The sequence below is a fragment of the Dermacentor albipictus genome, unplaced genomic scaffold, assembly GCF_038994185.2.
Source record: "Dermacentor albipictus isolate Rhodes 1998 colony unplaced genomic scaffold, USDA_Dalb.pri_finalv2 scaffold_52, whole genome shotgun sequence".
In the NCBI taxonomy this organism is placed as follows: domain Eukaryota; kingdom Metazoa; phylum Arthropoda; class Arachnida; order Ixodida; family Ixodidae; genus Dermacentor; species Dermacentor albipictus.
In genome coordinates this window covers 1-14316 of record NW_027225606.1, presented here as the reverse complement: position 1 = coordinate 14316, position 14316 = coordinate 1, and the positions used below count along the sequence as shown (strand labels likewise).

The following is a 14316-nucleotide window of genomic DNA, read 5'->3' as shown; positions in this document are numbered from 1 at the left end:
GAGAGAGAGGAGGCGGTTGTGTGAGCTGTAACGCTGCAACCCAGAATGGCGCCGAAGCGTGAACTTGGTGCCGAGAAACGAAGGTTTCCCATAAAGCGTCGAGCAGAGAAAGAACAACAAACACAAGCGGAGCAGGCAAGGTAAAATTTCCCATCACGTCACGACTGTCGTATGCCGTCAATATCACCGTCAAATAACGTCAACGAACGCAAGCAGCCGACAAAGCTTCGCTTACATCTACTCCCACAGTGCATGGGATCTGCATTCTTGTGTGGCTATGGCGTATCCGGGCCCTTCCAGATCGCGCACATGATTATGACGCAATTACAAGGTTCAGTGACTTATGTAGTAGGCACCGGAACACTCTGCGTGCACGGTTTCGTTCATTTAAGCAGTTGCCCGCTTTCTTAGGTGCTCGGTACCGACGTCTTCACCTTGTACATCGGACGCTGCATGGAAAATGGCAGGTGCTTGCGCATAACTGCTGCCCGACAAGGACTAACTTACCCTTGCGTTGCGTGCTCTATGGGCTATTCAAGGGGTCCCTAGGTCTTGCGAACTGGTGGTAGGACTTTTGAGCGCAAAAAAAAGAGAAAGAAATCTGCGTAATTAAATGTCTGTATAGGAGTTGTTTGCTGTGCGATATATAAATGGCGCTAGTCTATAAATGGCGCTAGATGGAACCGGCTCCAATTCACTAGGCCGAAGACACCTGCGGCGTGAAGTTCGTCCACTTCTAGAACCTTTGATTAACTGCTTTGGTGACAAGGTTCAAGTTTTGCATTACAGGACGAATCATCTGACTCTTTTGGTTGAAAAGTACATTTGCTCACATTATAATTTATTCGTACAGTTACAATTTCAAGTCATTTTAAAGATGCATGCATCCATGAATAAAGCGATGACATTGCCGAATTACCTCGTCTTTCCGATTTTAATTAACTTCTAGCATACCTTATGGCACACTTCACTTCGTATGTGTGCTTTGAAACCGTGCTGAGTGGAAGAAGCAAGCAAAATGCAAAAAGTCTGTCCAATAAATGCTCGGGGAATTTACGAAACGGTGGCCACCAGGGAGGTGTGCGTCGTGTAGGGGGTATCCTAACTCGATTACTCGTTTTTTAAGCAATAATAATACTACTGATAATAACAATAATGTCGGCATAAAGTAATCTAGATGATTACGTTATCTTCGTGAGGAATTCACTGTCACTAATGTGGCACCAGGGGAACAAGACCCGACAAGCTCGTGTCATAATTTACGCCGCGTCGCACTATCATGTCATATCATATCATGTCATATCTGTCACTAACCATGGAGCTATAACGCAGTTCCTGTCGAGGAAATTGAAGTGAAACTTTTGTTTTAACATGTTCATTGCCACGCAACAGACGCGCTTAGCTTGCAGAAAATTAATGAGCACTTCCGGCGCACCGCTGATAAGTTCAGGAAAAACAAAGGCCGTAAGTTTTTTTCTTTGGTTTGGTTTCCAAGAGGCTCTGAGGTTCCACTCTCACAAGTATGTCATGAATGCGCGCAGCATTATTCTATAGACAGCTGTTATCGCCTCGCTTCGCTGTAGCTTCCACCTGTAACTAACTCCAGCTAATAAAGAAAACTAGACGACCAGAGGATGCCTGCTGTAATAATAAGGGAAGATAAGGTTTCACTTATAAAGGGGCCACACCATGCCATTATTTCTGGCTAACGCTTCACTGCGAAACTGCGGCGCGTGTAATTCAAAACGCTCGGGGATTCTTTAAGACTGAATTGACGTTCGGTGCCGGAAAAGTTAACCCTAACGCATGCGGCAAACCTCAGTGCTATATTTTTTTCTAGACACTGGATAGTATTGCGATTTTTGCACATACGTCTTTTTGTTTTCACTTAGTAGAGGGAAACCATAAACCGCCTTCTCCGAGCTTTCAAGGCGTTAGGGGCCGTTCTGGCGTCGCCATCATTTATCAGTTCAGGAATGCAAACCGCATCGTGTTCTAGACAATGGTTTATAAAATGTGACGTGAACCTCAACATACGCGCTCGCTTTTTGATCCTTTTTTACTATTCTGGCGTGGTCATTATCTATTAGTTCAAAAATGTAACGGTTTATAAGGTGTGACGTAAACCTAAAAACATGCGCTTGCTTTCTGCCCCCCCCCCCCCCCCTTTTACGGTGAACTTTATGCTTTCTCAACATAGTGATATAGAGTTAGAATCGCGGTTGCCGTTATGCTTACTAAATAATGGTTTGCGTCGGGGTTAGCTAACACAGCATTGGTGCGAAACGGTGCTGCAAGCATTAAAAATTAAATTATGGGGTTTTATGCGCCCAAAGCACTTTATAACTATGAGGCACGCCGTAGTGGAGGACTCCGGAAGTTTCGACCACCTGGGGTTCTTTGACGTGCACCTAAATCTAAGTACACGTGTGTACTTAGTTAGTAAGCACGTGGTACACGTGTTAACGTGCACGTAAATCGTGCACCTAAATCGTGCACCTAAACACGTGTTAACGTGCACCTAAATCTAAGTACACGTGTACATGTGTCGAAGTACACGCACGCACGCGCAAATAATCTAACGAGTAAAATCGAGCTCATCCCACGGGGAAAGCGATTTTCTATTCTAGACACACTAAGATCGCATCGAGCAGGCGCACCAGGAACAGCAAACGTTTGCACTGGTGGTGACGAGGTTACTCCCAATAAATTTAGATTAGATTAGTTTAGATAGATAGATAGATAGATAGATAGATAGATAGATAGATAGATAGATAGATAGATAGATAGATAGATAGATAGATAGATAGATAGATAGATAGATAGATAGATAGATAGATAGATAGATAGATAGATAGATAGATAGATAGATAGATAGATAGATAGATAGATAGATAGATAGATAGATAGATAGATACATAGATAGATAGATAGATAGATAGATAGATAGATAGATAGATAGATAGATAGATAGATAGATAGATAGATAGATAGATAGATAGATAGATAGATAGATAGATAGATAGATAGATACATAGATAGATAGATAGATAGATAGATAGATAGATAGATAGATAGATAGATAGATAGATACCCGCCACAGGGGATCATTGGCTATAGCATTGTGCTGCTGGTCGCGACGTCGCGGGTTTTAGTTCTGGCAGCGGCTGCCGCATTGCAAAGGCGCCGCGCGGATTGAGAAAACGCCGGAATACCATGCCTTAGGTCTAAATCAGAGAACCCCGAACGTCCAAATTTAATATTAGAGTCCATCATAACGCACTCTGCTGCTTCAGGACGTCCAAACCCGTTAAAATGAAACAGAGTTATTTATATAGATAGAAACAGGCTCAATCTTCAACAGCACCGCTTACGACAGGGACAACCAAAACAGTGGACGTGTGCTGACTACAAACCGAGTTTATTACATGGAAGCAGCTGCTTATATATATGTCTTTTTCGAGAACAGCGACACTAGTTAAGTTAGGGTTGATCAGGTTAGGTCCGGTCAAATAGGTATGTTGTAGGTTAACAAGAGGAATACGCCGGCTTTCTTCTACACCGTACAGCCGATCTTATCCGCCCCCGGCACGAGGAGGCCTCGGCGCAGCCCAGGCCCTCCAATAAGGTTGGGTTTGAGCCTTGGTGTCCCCGTTGCTGTGGTTCTGAAGAAATTCAGTGATTCTGGAGAAACTGCCAGGCACCCGTTGGGCTTGACGCATGACTTCGAGCATACCGGAATCTTGGAAGAACGCTAACATAATCCTAATCCATAAGAAAGGGGACGTCAAAGACTTGAAAAATAATAGACTGATCAGCTTACTGTCCGTTGCCTACAAACAATTTACTAAGGTAATCGCAAATAGAATCGGGAACACCTTAGACTTCTGTCAAGCAAAGGACCAGGCAGGATTCCGTAAAGGCTACTCAACAATAGATCATATTCACACTATCAATCAGGTGATAGAGAAATGTGCGGAATATAACCAACCCTTATATATAGCTCTCATTGATTACGAGAAAGCGTTTGATTCAGTCGAAACCTCAGCAGTCATGGAGGCATTACGGAATCAGGGTGTAGACGAACTGTATGTAAAAATACTGAAAGATGTCTGTAGCGGCTCCACAGCCAACGTAGTTTTCGATAAAGAAAGCAACAAAATCCCAATAAAGAAAGGCGTCAGGCAGGGAGATATGGTCTCTCCAATGCTATTCACAGCGTGTTTACAGGAGGTATTCAGAGACCTATATTGGAAAGAATTGGGGATAATAGTTAATGGAGAATACCTTAGTAACTTGCGATTCGCTGATGATATTGCCTTGCTTAGTAACTCAGGGGACCAACTGCAATGCATGCTCACTGACCTGGAGAGGCAAAGCAGAAGGGTGGGTCTAAAAATTAATCTGGAGAAAACTAAAGTATTGTTTAACAGTCTCGGAAGAGAAGAGCAGTTTACGATAGTTAGTGAGGCACTGGAATCCGCCTTTTGCGATGCATTGTGGCGCCACTGTGCGGTGGCCACGAGAAACGATTTGGCAGGCGTCGCTCTCGCCGCGACAGACAGCCGCCGCACGCGAGACACGTGTGCAAGCAAGCAGCGTGTGAGTGAAAACCGCAACAACGTGTGCGCACAGTTTGTCGCCGTCCGCTAGCCATGGAGCCCGCTGGTGACTGCTTTGTACCTGGAGGTTTCTTCAGCGTGACGAACGGCTGGAAAAAGCGCTTCGGTAACGTCAAAATACCCACGGAAGCGCAGCTCGAAAAACACATGGTGTCGAGCGGAGCGCGCTTCGCGCGACAGCAAATGAAAGGAACGATGTTCCAAGAAGAAGGATACGTGCGCAACGTCATGTACAACGACGTGTCAGCAGAATCCACGTGCGGACTTTTGCGTAGTATCTGCCTACCGTCAATGAAAGGCGGCTATTACATCGTGCACGCCGCGATTTCCAAGGCGTCGGGCTCCATCCTGGCTGGTCATTGCCTCTGCCCCGCAGGGTGAGCAAGCTTTCTATTCTACATCTGGAGCGCGACCTGCATGAACCGCGTGCTGGACATTTAAGTCTGATGGGTTAAATTTTGGAATTCATAACTATACCGGCCCTGCCGTTTTGGGCTAGCTGTTTGCTTATATAAAGGTACGGTTGCTTAAATGTTGAAAAAATACACATACTGTAAATGAAGAAAGCGGGGAGTTCTTGTTTTTGCGCATTTGCATGTATACCGATCGACACGGTCGTGCAGCATACCAATTTGCACTTGTCTGCGACCGTACACAGCCTTGGATTGCCGGTATCACACAGTACACTATTTAGAGGCATATAACGAGAATGACTTTCAAGTTTGGCTGTTTACTGTAAAACCGCTAGTTGTACCTAACTTCGTGCCGGCATAGCTGTCTGACAAGCCGCATCGCATCGTTCAATGATGCTGTTAATGTGTGCACATGGTGTTACAAGGCCAACGCGCGAGTGGTGGTGTGCGGCTCATGTCTGAGATTGGCGCATGTATTTCACGTTGAGTGACGTGAACTTAAACCCGTTCTTTCGAATTCATAAACACTTGATCCCATCTTTTCCTTGATGAATACCTGTTGAGCATGAAAACTCATCTCCTCTTCCATTTTATTCTTGCAGCCTGAGCGGCACATGCCAACATTTTGTTGGGTTAATCCTTCATGCCATTCACTTGGCGCAAAAGGATGCGGCAACGTGCACGGAAGTTCCATGTGCTTGGATTGTTCCTGCCCAAGGTAAGAATGCTACTACTTAGCAAGCATTAGTTAACATAGGAGGCGGCAAAAGTGCCTAAAAAATCTGTGATCACACTTCCGGCCCCTTTCTGCAAACGGTTCTTTGTGGCACCGTGTTGACCATTTAACGTGTTGTAAAGTTTGCATTCGTGGTAGCAGCTGTTGAATATCAACTCATTCACACAGCTACATTGTTTACAGCGTACATGAGTATTGGTATGTGGACAAATATAGGCTACTGGTTTTAATTAAGAACACATATTGGTGTCGCTTCATAAATTCTTAACTACAAGACCTGCATAGAGAAAAAATAATCCCAAACTGCAACATTTAATTTTCTTACAATGGATGTGGTCGTTGGCTAAACATCACAGGAAGCACTTAAAATTTCGTTATTGTACTTGTACAAACAAAACTTTTTTTTTCAGTCAAAAAGCATGAGCCACCTCTGCCTCTGCAAGACATCACTTTTCACACAAGGAAACATGAAGGTGCGAAAAGGCGGCGGTTTGATCCACTGCCAGGGCTCTCACCGAGTGACCCATCTCTGCTTGCTGCCGATCTCGAAAAGGTGGCAGCAAACTGCCTGCTTCTCCATTATATGAGCAAAGAAAACTCAGGAGAATCACTTGTAAGTGCTACACTTAACTCTGCATGCTTGTGATCTGTTAAAATAAGAGTTAGCAGTGTTCCATCAGCATGTGACGACAGACAGGAACAGTTTGAGAGCCCCTTTTACTGTGCTTTTATGCGAAGTACAGTTTGCATCAGTATAACACTAATGTCAGTAGTGTTTATATACGGTGACTTTCTTTTTTATCTCGCTAAACAATCTGCAAGCTTAGCAATGAGATGATGCAGCAAACCTGTGATGTAAGTCTTGGTTAATTGAGGCAACTAAACCTCTTTAAAGCCAAAGTTATTTTAAAAATTCTGGCAGAACCTATATCGTGATGACTGAAATAATGCGAGAGCATTCATGCACATATACACTGTTAAACTGACACAAACATCTGTTCAACTTCCATTCTATAGCTTGTCTTGTCCATGACAGCAGTAAGGGACTGTGAATTCCAAAGTGTGATACATTTAAGGGCTTTCAAATGCTGTGTGCCTTTACAAATGACAAGACCTTTGACGCCTCCTGTAATACTGTAGGTATCAAGTCGGTGATGAACTCCCCAGTGCCTGCTTCATAAATTCTTATAGCCACATGTTATTCACATAATTATCATGCGAGACTGTCCAATCACCTGCAACTTATGCAGCAAAGCATGTGAGTATAGCATGCTGGGCAAGTCTTATTAAATTATCTGTACATAGTTTCCTTAGTTACGTGTATTAAGTGTCCCTTGATTTTTCATACCATGCTTTATAGCTGAATGGAATAACTTCTCTACACAGAGCTGCTGAACCTAATTTTAAAGAATTTTAAATCTTGCGTTGGCATATCTGATGTGCATTGATTACTGTTTACCTCTACGTATGGCTTGAGTTTTTTCTATCCCCTTCTGCAACATGCACATTATTGCACTTTCATATTTACATTTGCTCTTGATTTACAGCACATGTTAGCACGAGTTCATGTCACTGCATCTGAATGTTTTTTTTTTAATTTTCTAATGCTAGTAAGCTTGTAGTTTGCTTACTTTCAAAACTGTTCTTTGCTCACCCTGAAAGAAGGCATTTAGAGTACGAATAAATAAAATGTGAAAAATGATTCAGAAGTACAATACTGAGTTTGCTTGTTTAACAACCATGCACAATAAGGCATGCCAGGTATGAGACCACAATCTGAACCTATTTTGTTGCGCTTCTCACCACTGGCGCAATATGATGCTGTCAAAGACCTGTTTACAAAATCCTCAAATCTTTACTATGCTGCTTCGTATATTTCAAGCTGCACTACTATTCAAGGTAGTCACTAAGCTAACATTTGCATGTTATCTGCGCTGTCTAATGTAAAGCACTATATTCCAGGATGAACACAGTCCCAGTGAAGTGGCACCAGAAGCTTCAGACACTCCACTGGTCCCAGACATTGAAGACATCCACAGTGAGACCTGTCAAAGACTCATACAAGAGAGGTTTGATGGTAAGAAAGTCCACTTCCTTGTTTATTACTTTTTTCGCAACTTTTTGTCTTGGCACGTGTCATTCTGAGGCTGTCTCATTTATATAAGAATGCCCACCTATGTCTCTGGGCATCACCTTCACAAGTATCCCACTGAGCAGCAGATAATGCAGCAGTCACTTTTAGACTTAGTGTCTTGTCATTTCTTAACTTTTACAGGGCTGTCGCATAACTCGATGTGTGTGAGCACCCACAGGGTCCTCAAACATATCTGCTTCATCTATGGCATGTTTGTGAAGCACTGTGTGAATGTATAATGGATGTTCCTTTAGCATGAGTCCATCACCTGGATTCATGCACGGCATTTGTCATATATATATGTTGACTGTGTTTTAGCAGAGCATGGAATTGAAAGCATGCACATTTGTCTTGCTCTTCTTGTTTTTAGGCATGTTTAAATACTTGCAATACTGAACCAACTCTACGATTTAGCTATGTTGACCAGCATAATTAGCGAAAAAAAAATAAAACATAATGAGCACATGCAAGTTACAAGCTGCAGAAAAATTCTTATGTCACTGTGAAAGTAAGCTGTACAATTTTGTAGGAGATTAGTATCTACCTACATTTTAATCGTTGCAATATGCAGTTGTGTCATTTGACACAGCCTAAGTACTTTCGCCTCTTTGAGTAGGCCTGTAGGGGTTTCTTTGTAGGAGTAAATAAAAGCTAACCTAATGGTATTAAGTTTCTGACAAGTGATTCAACATAAAAGAAAGTAAGGCGTGCAAACACCAACAAGAGAACTAGACAACATGGCATTTACTTAGTTTGGTTCTCTTGTATCCATGTTTGCATGCGTTACTTTCTTTTAGTGCGATTCGCTACCAACTAGCTGAACTTTCTCTCATTTTAAGCTTCATTTCTAGTACACTTAGCTCCTATCTGCAGTGTTTGTGTTGTCTGGTTCTCTTGTGTCCATGTTTGCACCCCTTACTTCCTTCCACGATGAATCCCCACCAAATAGCTCAACATTGCCATGACAAGTGATGCTTTGTTGACGTCATGCTACTTCTCATTGCTTTAATACAATGTAATGCTTGCTGTACGACTTGTAAAACGGATTCTAAACCTATAAATTAACAATACTGTGTTTTTTGCAGCTATACAGGCCCTCTCGGTGGACAGCAGAGCAGTTCTCGAGTCAACGATTGGACAGGCCGCAAATCCAACCTGGCACATGGAGCGGATTGGTCGGCTAACTGCCTCAATGTTTAAAAGAATTGTGTGGTGTTTGTGTAGCTCTGCGAACATTAGTTGCATGTTTTGTGCTAACTGTTGCAGCGTTAACGAATGAGTGCTGGAGGCGGTACTTTGTTGCAGTGATGTTTGTGGTGGTGATTTGGAAGTGTGGTCCGCAATTTGTATGGGTTGCTGTGATGTGCTGTTGTTTGCCGTGTGCTTAAAAGCTTCAAACTCGGCTCGTAGCTCGGCTAAACTGTTTCGAAGTATTTTGTTTTCTATGGCAAAATGAAAAGAAATAGCATGGCCTAAGCAAATTGTGTAGCATTGGTGATAACTATAGCCGTTACGTCTATAGACATAACAAAATAAATGTGCAGTGTACATGGAAGATAACTGAAAAAGCAGTATCATTTATTTAGAGATGGAAAATACAAATTTCCTCAGAAGGTAGCACAGTAGACAGCGTCGTCGTAAGTACACGTGATATAGTATGAGAGTACACTGTTGTTACACAGTCTGGTCTCTTCTGGTCATAAGCATGGTAAAGGAGGCTCATTTGAAGTAGAGATGTGCGAGCTGGCTACTTGTTCTCATTATTGATTGAAATGATTGGCTGTAGAAAATTGCACAAAAAGGCGCAAGTCCTAAAAATGCTGTCAATAATGTCGAGCATGTTGATTGGCAGTGGTTTGTCTAAAAAATGAAATTCTTTGATACGTCTTATGACTCGCTCAACATGGATCCTAGCGCCAGCTATTTTTCGGGTGGCAATCACGTCACTAGCTGACAATTGGTTCCCCATTTTAAATGGTGGCATGTGGATTTGAATAGATGGTGGAAAAACGCCCTCCAATCTAAAGCCTTTGTCGACCATCACACCGTCCCCTGCATCTAATAAACCCAGTAGGCCCGATTTTTCGACAACTTCGCTATCACTAACATGCCCACCCCACAAATCTGGCACAAATGAAACGTAGCCATCTGGTGTTACCCCAACAAGTGCTTTGAACGTGTTATAATGCTTGTACGAGGAGAAAGTATGCCTCTGTGCCTGTAGTTTTGAAGGTCTTTGGATTCTCACCTCTGTGCAATCAAGGATGACTCTAGTGTTTGAGAAGTCACTGAATGCCATTGGCATGTGCCTTTTGATCTCTGCTAATGTGGGAAACCTTGTCAATGCTGAGAGCTCTTTATCGAGAAAAATTACCCATGTACAAAAGATGCGACTAAGGCATGACTGAGAAATTCCAAAGATTCGAGCCACTTCCTTGGCACAAACACCAGTCCTGAGCCTATACAGCACCATGAAAAGTTCTTCGCGCTTGGAGAGCTGTCTTTCCTTTGCTTGTGTTTTTCCTCCATCCCAATAAACCATGCGTTCTGCATTTTTTTCAATGTGCTTAAAGAGTGCTTCAAACTGTTCCTTACTTTGCAGTCCTGTATAAAACTTAAAAGACGATTTGTGAATAGTATCCACAGAAAACGTGCAGCGTTTTAGCTTTCTGCATTGCAGTTCTAGATCCCTGACTTTCCGTTGTAATGCCACATTTTCAGTTAATAGGTGGTCAGTGTTCTCCTCTCTGCTTAAGGGCGTTGGCTCTAGGACCTCCTGTGGCTCAGTGAGCATTGGGGATGTTGCAAGCAGCAAGAGTGCATCAGCTGCTCCTTCCTCGTCGAATGAAGAGTCTGCACCTGCATTTGCATCAACAAATGCAATAAAGTGACGCTATTGCTTTAGACACAATTCATTGAACACTGACATTTACTCTGAGCATTCGCACTTTGTGCGGAGTGCACTACTCTAATGACCTGGTCACCTGAAAGCAAATTATGGATAATTCATATGTCGCAAACGTGCAAGACTCGCAATGAGCAACATAAGGTGAGCCTCAGAAAACATTTCCAGCTGCATAATGTGACAGTGTGCTTGCCATTAGTTCAAAAGCCACTGCTCACCCTGAACACAGGACGTGTCTGGTTCCCCATCACTGAGACCTTTACAAGTTCCTCCTTGACCTGAAACCTCTGTACCTGTGACGTAAAGTGAGTAATAAAATAGTATGAGTACACACAAAAACGCATGACTCGGATAGGGCATGAAGTGTAGTTCTTAGGGCAAATATCACGTTTCACCACTGCATATATTCCTTTATAGTGTGCCATAGTGCTTGGCGTACATACACAGGCAATGGGGAGGCCAACAGAATGTCAGTTTGCATACGTGTTTTACCCACATAAAGTATATGTACACCTACAAAAATGCCAGAAAATGGCCAGTATGCCCGGAACCGGCGATACCTGCTGTTGGTGGAGCGCCTGTTTTCCTCTTGGAACGCGCCGCGGTACGAACATGGCGGTCGACCGCGTCCTTCTTTCTGAACTGGTCTGTATACACGAACAGCGTCGGTATGAAGTCCGGATGTCTGGGTGACGGTGAAGGTGCCCCTGGAATGTGTCCGTTACACAATAAGACGCGCCACTCGACTCCAGAAAGCGCAGCACGGGAAAATGAGCCATAGTACAAATCGTACTACATCGCTATTCGCTAAACGAACATAAGCTTTCTTCAAGAAATATTACTATACTCGGTGTCGACGAGAATTATGAAACGACAAATAGCAGCGATTGCTAACTAGCACCATCAGCTACTTAAACAGTGCACGCCGTTTCCAAATCTGCCCGGCAGTGCAGGCGCGCTTGGCTCCAACAGATAACTACGCCGACATCACGAGCACTCGCTGAACGCTTATGAAGTAGTAAAAGTGTGCACGGTGTAAAGTTGCTAAAGACGGCGTTCTAGCGGCGGCCGCACAGAGATGACAGCAAAAAAACAAAGTAAAGCACAACGCGGCGGCCGCACAGAGATGACGACAAAAAAGAATTTAAAAAAAAATAAAGCACCGCGTTTCACTCGGCCGGCTCGCGCGAGCAAGAGATCGTTTGTTTCGCTAGCTCAAACACATTTGCGTCTTTCTCGAGATTATTCGTATGAGTCAGTAACGACAAAAACAGAGAACTACGTATGTGGATGCATACCTGTCACAAAGTGCTTCCCGCAGAGTCGAGATGCTGCTGACGGCTGCCATGGACGCCCTTGCGCATCTTGCCGCTTCACAGCCCTAATCCAGGCTTCACGGCGCTGTCGATCTCGTTTTACCGACGGAAATCGGAAAAACCGCACTGTCCTGCTGGGACTGTCACGTGAACTGCAGCCGTACGCGACACACGACATTGGCATCGCGCCAAATTTCGATGTCAATATGTTAGGAAGGCGTGCCGTGCGCGCGGCAGCGAGAATAGCGCAGCTGAGAATCGCAGCGCCTGCCCCGGCCGTCCGCCGTCTGCTCTAGCGCCTGCCAAATCGCTTCGCTCCTCAGCCGCTAGGGCACTGCGCATGCGCAGTTCGGCGTCGCAAAAGGCGGATTGGCTTAGAAACTTGGAAAACACGGTGCGTTGCATAATGCCGGTTCGTGAAAGTCAGCTTCGCCTCTGCACAGAAATGTTACTCGGTAAAGCTTACAAAAAAGTATTGCAGTGAAGCACAACAAGCGTGGGAAGGGGCTATTGCCACGGAATACAGTATGTATATCTGAATTATGCACGCGGGCACCCGGCATTTCCTGTCACAGCACGAGCACAGGTATGCCTTATATGTGTATCGACAGGCCTTCAGAGCGTTTTCGAACGTGCCTGTGGCGGTTTGAGCCCCCAAGGGCAGTAAATGATACGCATTTATTTTTTTCCAACTGGCCGATTTTTCGGACGTTTTCGCGGCCCCTAGGGAGCTCGAAAAATTGGTCGTGGACTGTGCAACTGATCAAGATGCTTCAAATGGTCCTTGGGGTGAACGAGTGGTGGAAGGCGGACAAGAACAGAAGTGACCTACGCATTGAGGAATAAACGAGAAAGTAAGCTTGTTGCCGCCGTATTGAAAGAGCTTGAGCTCAAAAAGTAAAGTTTTGGCTGATGCCGAGATGCAGGTGTCCCTCATCCAAACCAAAATACACTCTTTGAAGCAGTGCAACACAACACTCGGGCGTCGTGCGCGGGCTGAGAGTATGTCAGGACTGTTGAGGTTGACTTACGAGCTGTTGAGAGAGAATCTCAATTGTGACAGAGTTCAGGCCTCATCCCACTGAGGTTGCTATCAGTTGATAGAAATAGCTCATATGAGAAAATATTTGCCTTTGTATGCATCTCCTTTTTATTCGTATTTGATAATGTCCGACCCTATTTGCAATTGCTTTCGAAGACACTTTATTTGCTGTGCATTTTACTAACCCCTGCCTTCTATTCTCTTTTTGAATAACATAAACACTGCTCCTTAGTATTGAAATTGGATTAAATAGCTTTTTTTTCATGTGCTTACTAGAGAGTGACAGCATCAGGCGATATGGTTTCAGCCCGTGTTGATATAAAACATGGTTCTGCATCACTCAGGGAAATTTGCAATGGCACTCAGGGAAAACCTGGAAAACTCAGGGAATTTGGAAATGTCAACTTGGTAGACACCCTGAATATATATATATATATATATATATATATATATATATATATATATATATAATTAATCTGAGGTTGGCAAGCTCTAATTTCACTTCCTCCAGTGCACTACATCGCCAGGCTTGGAGTGGTGCCTGACACCGACAAAAGATGCTGAGAGCGAGTGGGGCTATACTAATCCAGGTACAACCAAATTAGGAAGACCCACTAAGCTTCAACAAAAGACACTCCCTCACCAGAACAGGAATTAGTCTCCCCAGGTGCAGTATTCGGCCACTCCCTTCCAAGTGATTCATTCGATCAACCAATAGCCCTCAGTCCCCAGCAGCTGCAGAGCACCTGACCAAGTCGGCGGTCAGACCTGTAACGCAGCAGGGGGTGCTAGGAATGTTTTGACCCAAACAGGCCGCCAATGGAAACTGACCCTGGCAACTGACCCTGGCAACACCGTACTTTGCCGAGTGAGGCTAGCTTAGCAGGACGCTTTGAGGAACTATCAGACATTGTTTGTGATATCATTGGCCCTAGTGAGATTAGAAGAACTGGTGAGGCCTATGCAGTGCTGACTAAAGGCCATGTCCTCTGCTATAAAGGTATCCCAGATAAGAAGTGATACAGGGTAGGATTTCTAATCCATAAGCATACAGAGGGCAACATTGAAGAATTCTAGAGCGTTAATGAGAGGGTAGTAGTAGTCGTAATCAAGCTTAATAAGAGGTATAGATTAAAGGTAGTACAAGC

At 44.0% G+C, this 14316-nt stretch overlaps 2 protein-coding genes across 3 annotated transcripts in view; one reads left to right on the top strand and one right to left on the bottom strand.

The window, feature by feature from the left end:
• LOC135912235 (uncharacterized) overlaps nt 1–12406 on the bottom strand; it is a 79398-nt gene extending 66992 nt beyond the window's left edge. The window contains exons 1-5 of the mRNA XM_065444612.2: nt 12109–12406; nt 11371–11517; nt 11029–11103; nt 10150–10764; nt 4404–4450 (exon numbers count right to left, since the gene is read on the bottom strand). Coding sequence (XP_065300684.2) covers nt 4404–4450; nt 10150–10764; nt 11029–11103; nt 11371–11517; nt 12109–12310 — 1086 coding nt within the window. The 5' untranslated portion in view covers nt 12311–12406. The remainder of the gene's footprint in view (nt 1–4403; nt 4451–10149; nt 10765–11028; nt 11104–11370; nt 11518–12108) is intronic.
• Nucleotides 4548–9653, top strand: LOC135912237 (uncharacterized). Of its 2 annotated transcripts, none has more exons than XM_070530138.1 (5): nt 4548–4999; nt 5638–5753; nt 6182–6384; nt 7734–7840; nt 8991–9653. In XM_070530138.1, the coding sequence occupies exons 1-5, from the start codon at nt 4656–4658 to the stop codon at nt 9103–9105; spliced, it is 885 nt and encodes a 294-aa protein (XP_070386239.1). In that variant the 5' UTR covers nt 4548–4655; the 3' UTR covers nt 9106–9653. The 2 variants fall into 2 exon arrangements, with proteins under 2 accessions (XP_070386239.1, XP_070386237.1); XM_070530136.1 differs by having other exon boundaries at nt 7734–7848.
• Nucleotides 12407–14316: the final 1910 nt, after the last annotated feature.

What these genes read in the sequence shown, in the direction of transcription:
- LOC135912237 (XM_070530136.1), top strand. Translation starts at nt 4,656, where the DNA reads ATGGAGCCCGCTGGTGACTGCTTTGTACCTGGAGGTTTCTTCAGCGTG. An exon ending in TTGGATTGTTCCTGCCCAAG is followed by an intron (nt 5,754 to 6,181) that starts GTAAGAATGCTA and finishes TTTTTTTTTCAG; the next exon opens with TCAAAAAGCATGAGCCACCT. An exon ending in AAAACTCAGGAGAATCACTT is followed by an intron (nt 6,385 to 7,733) that starts GTAAGTGCTACA and finishes ACTATATTCCAG; the next exon opens with GATGAACACAGTCCCAGTGA.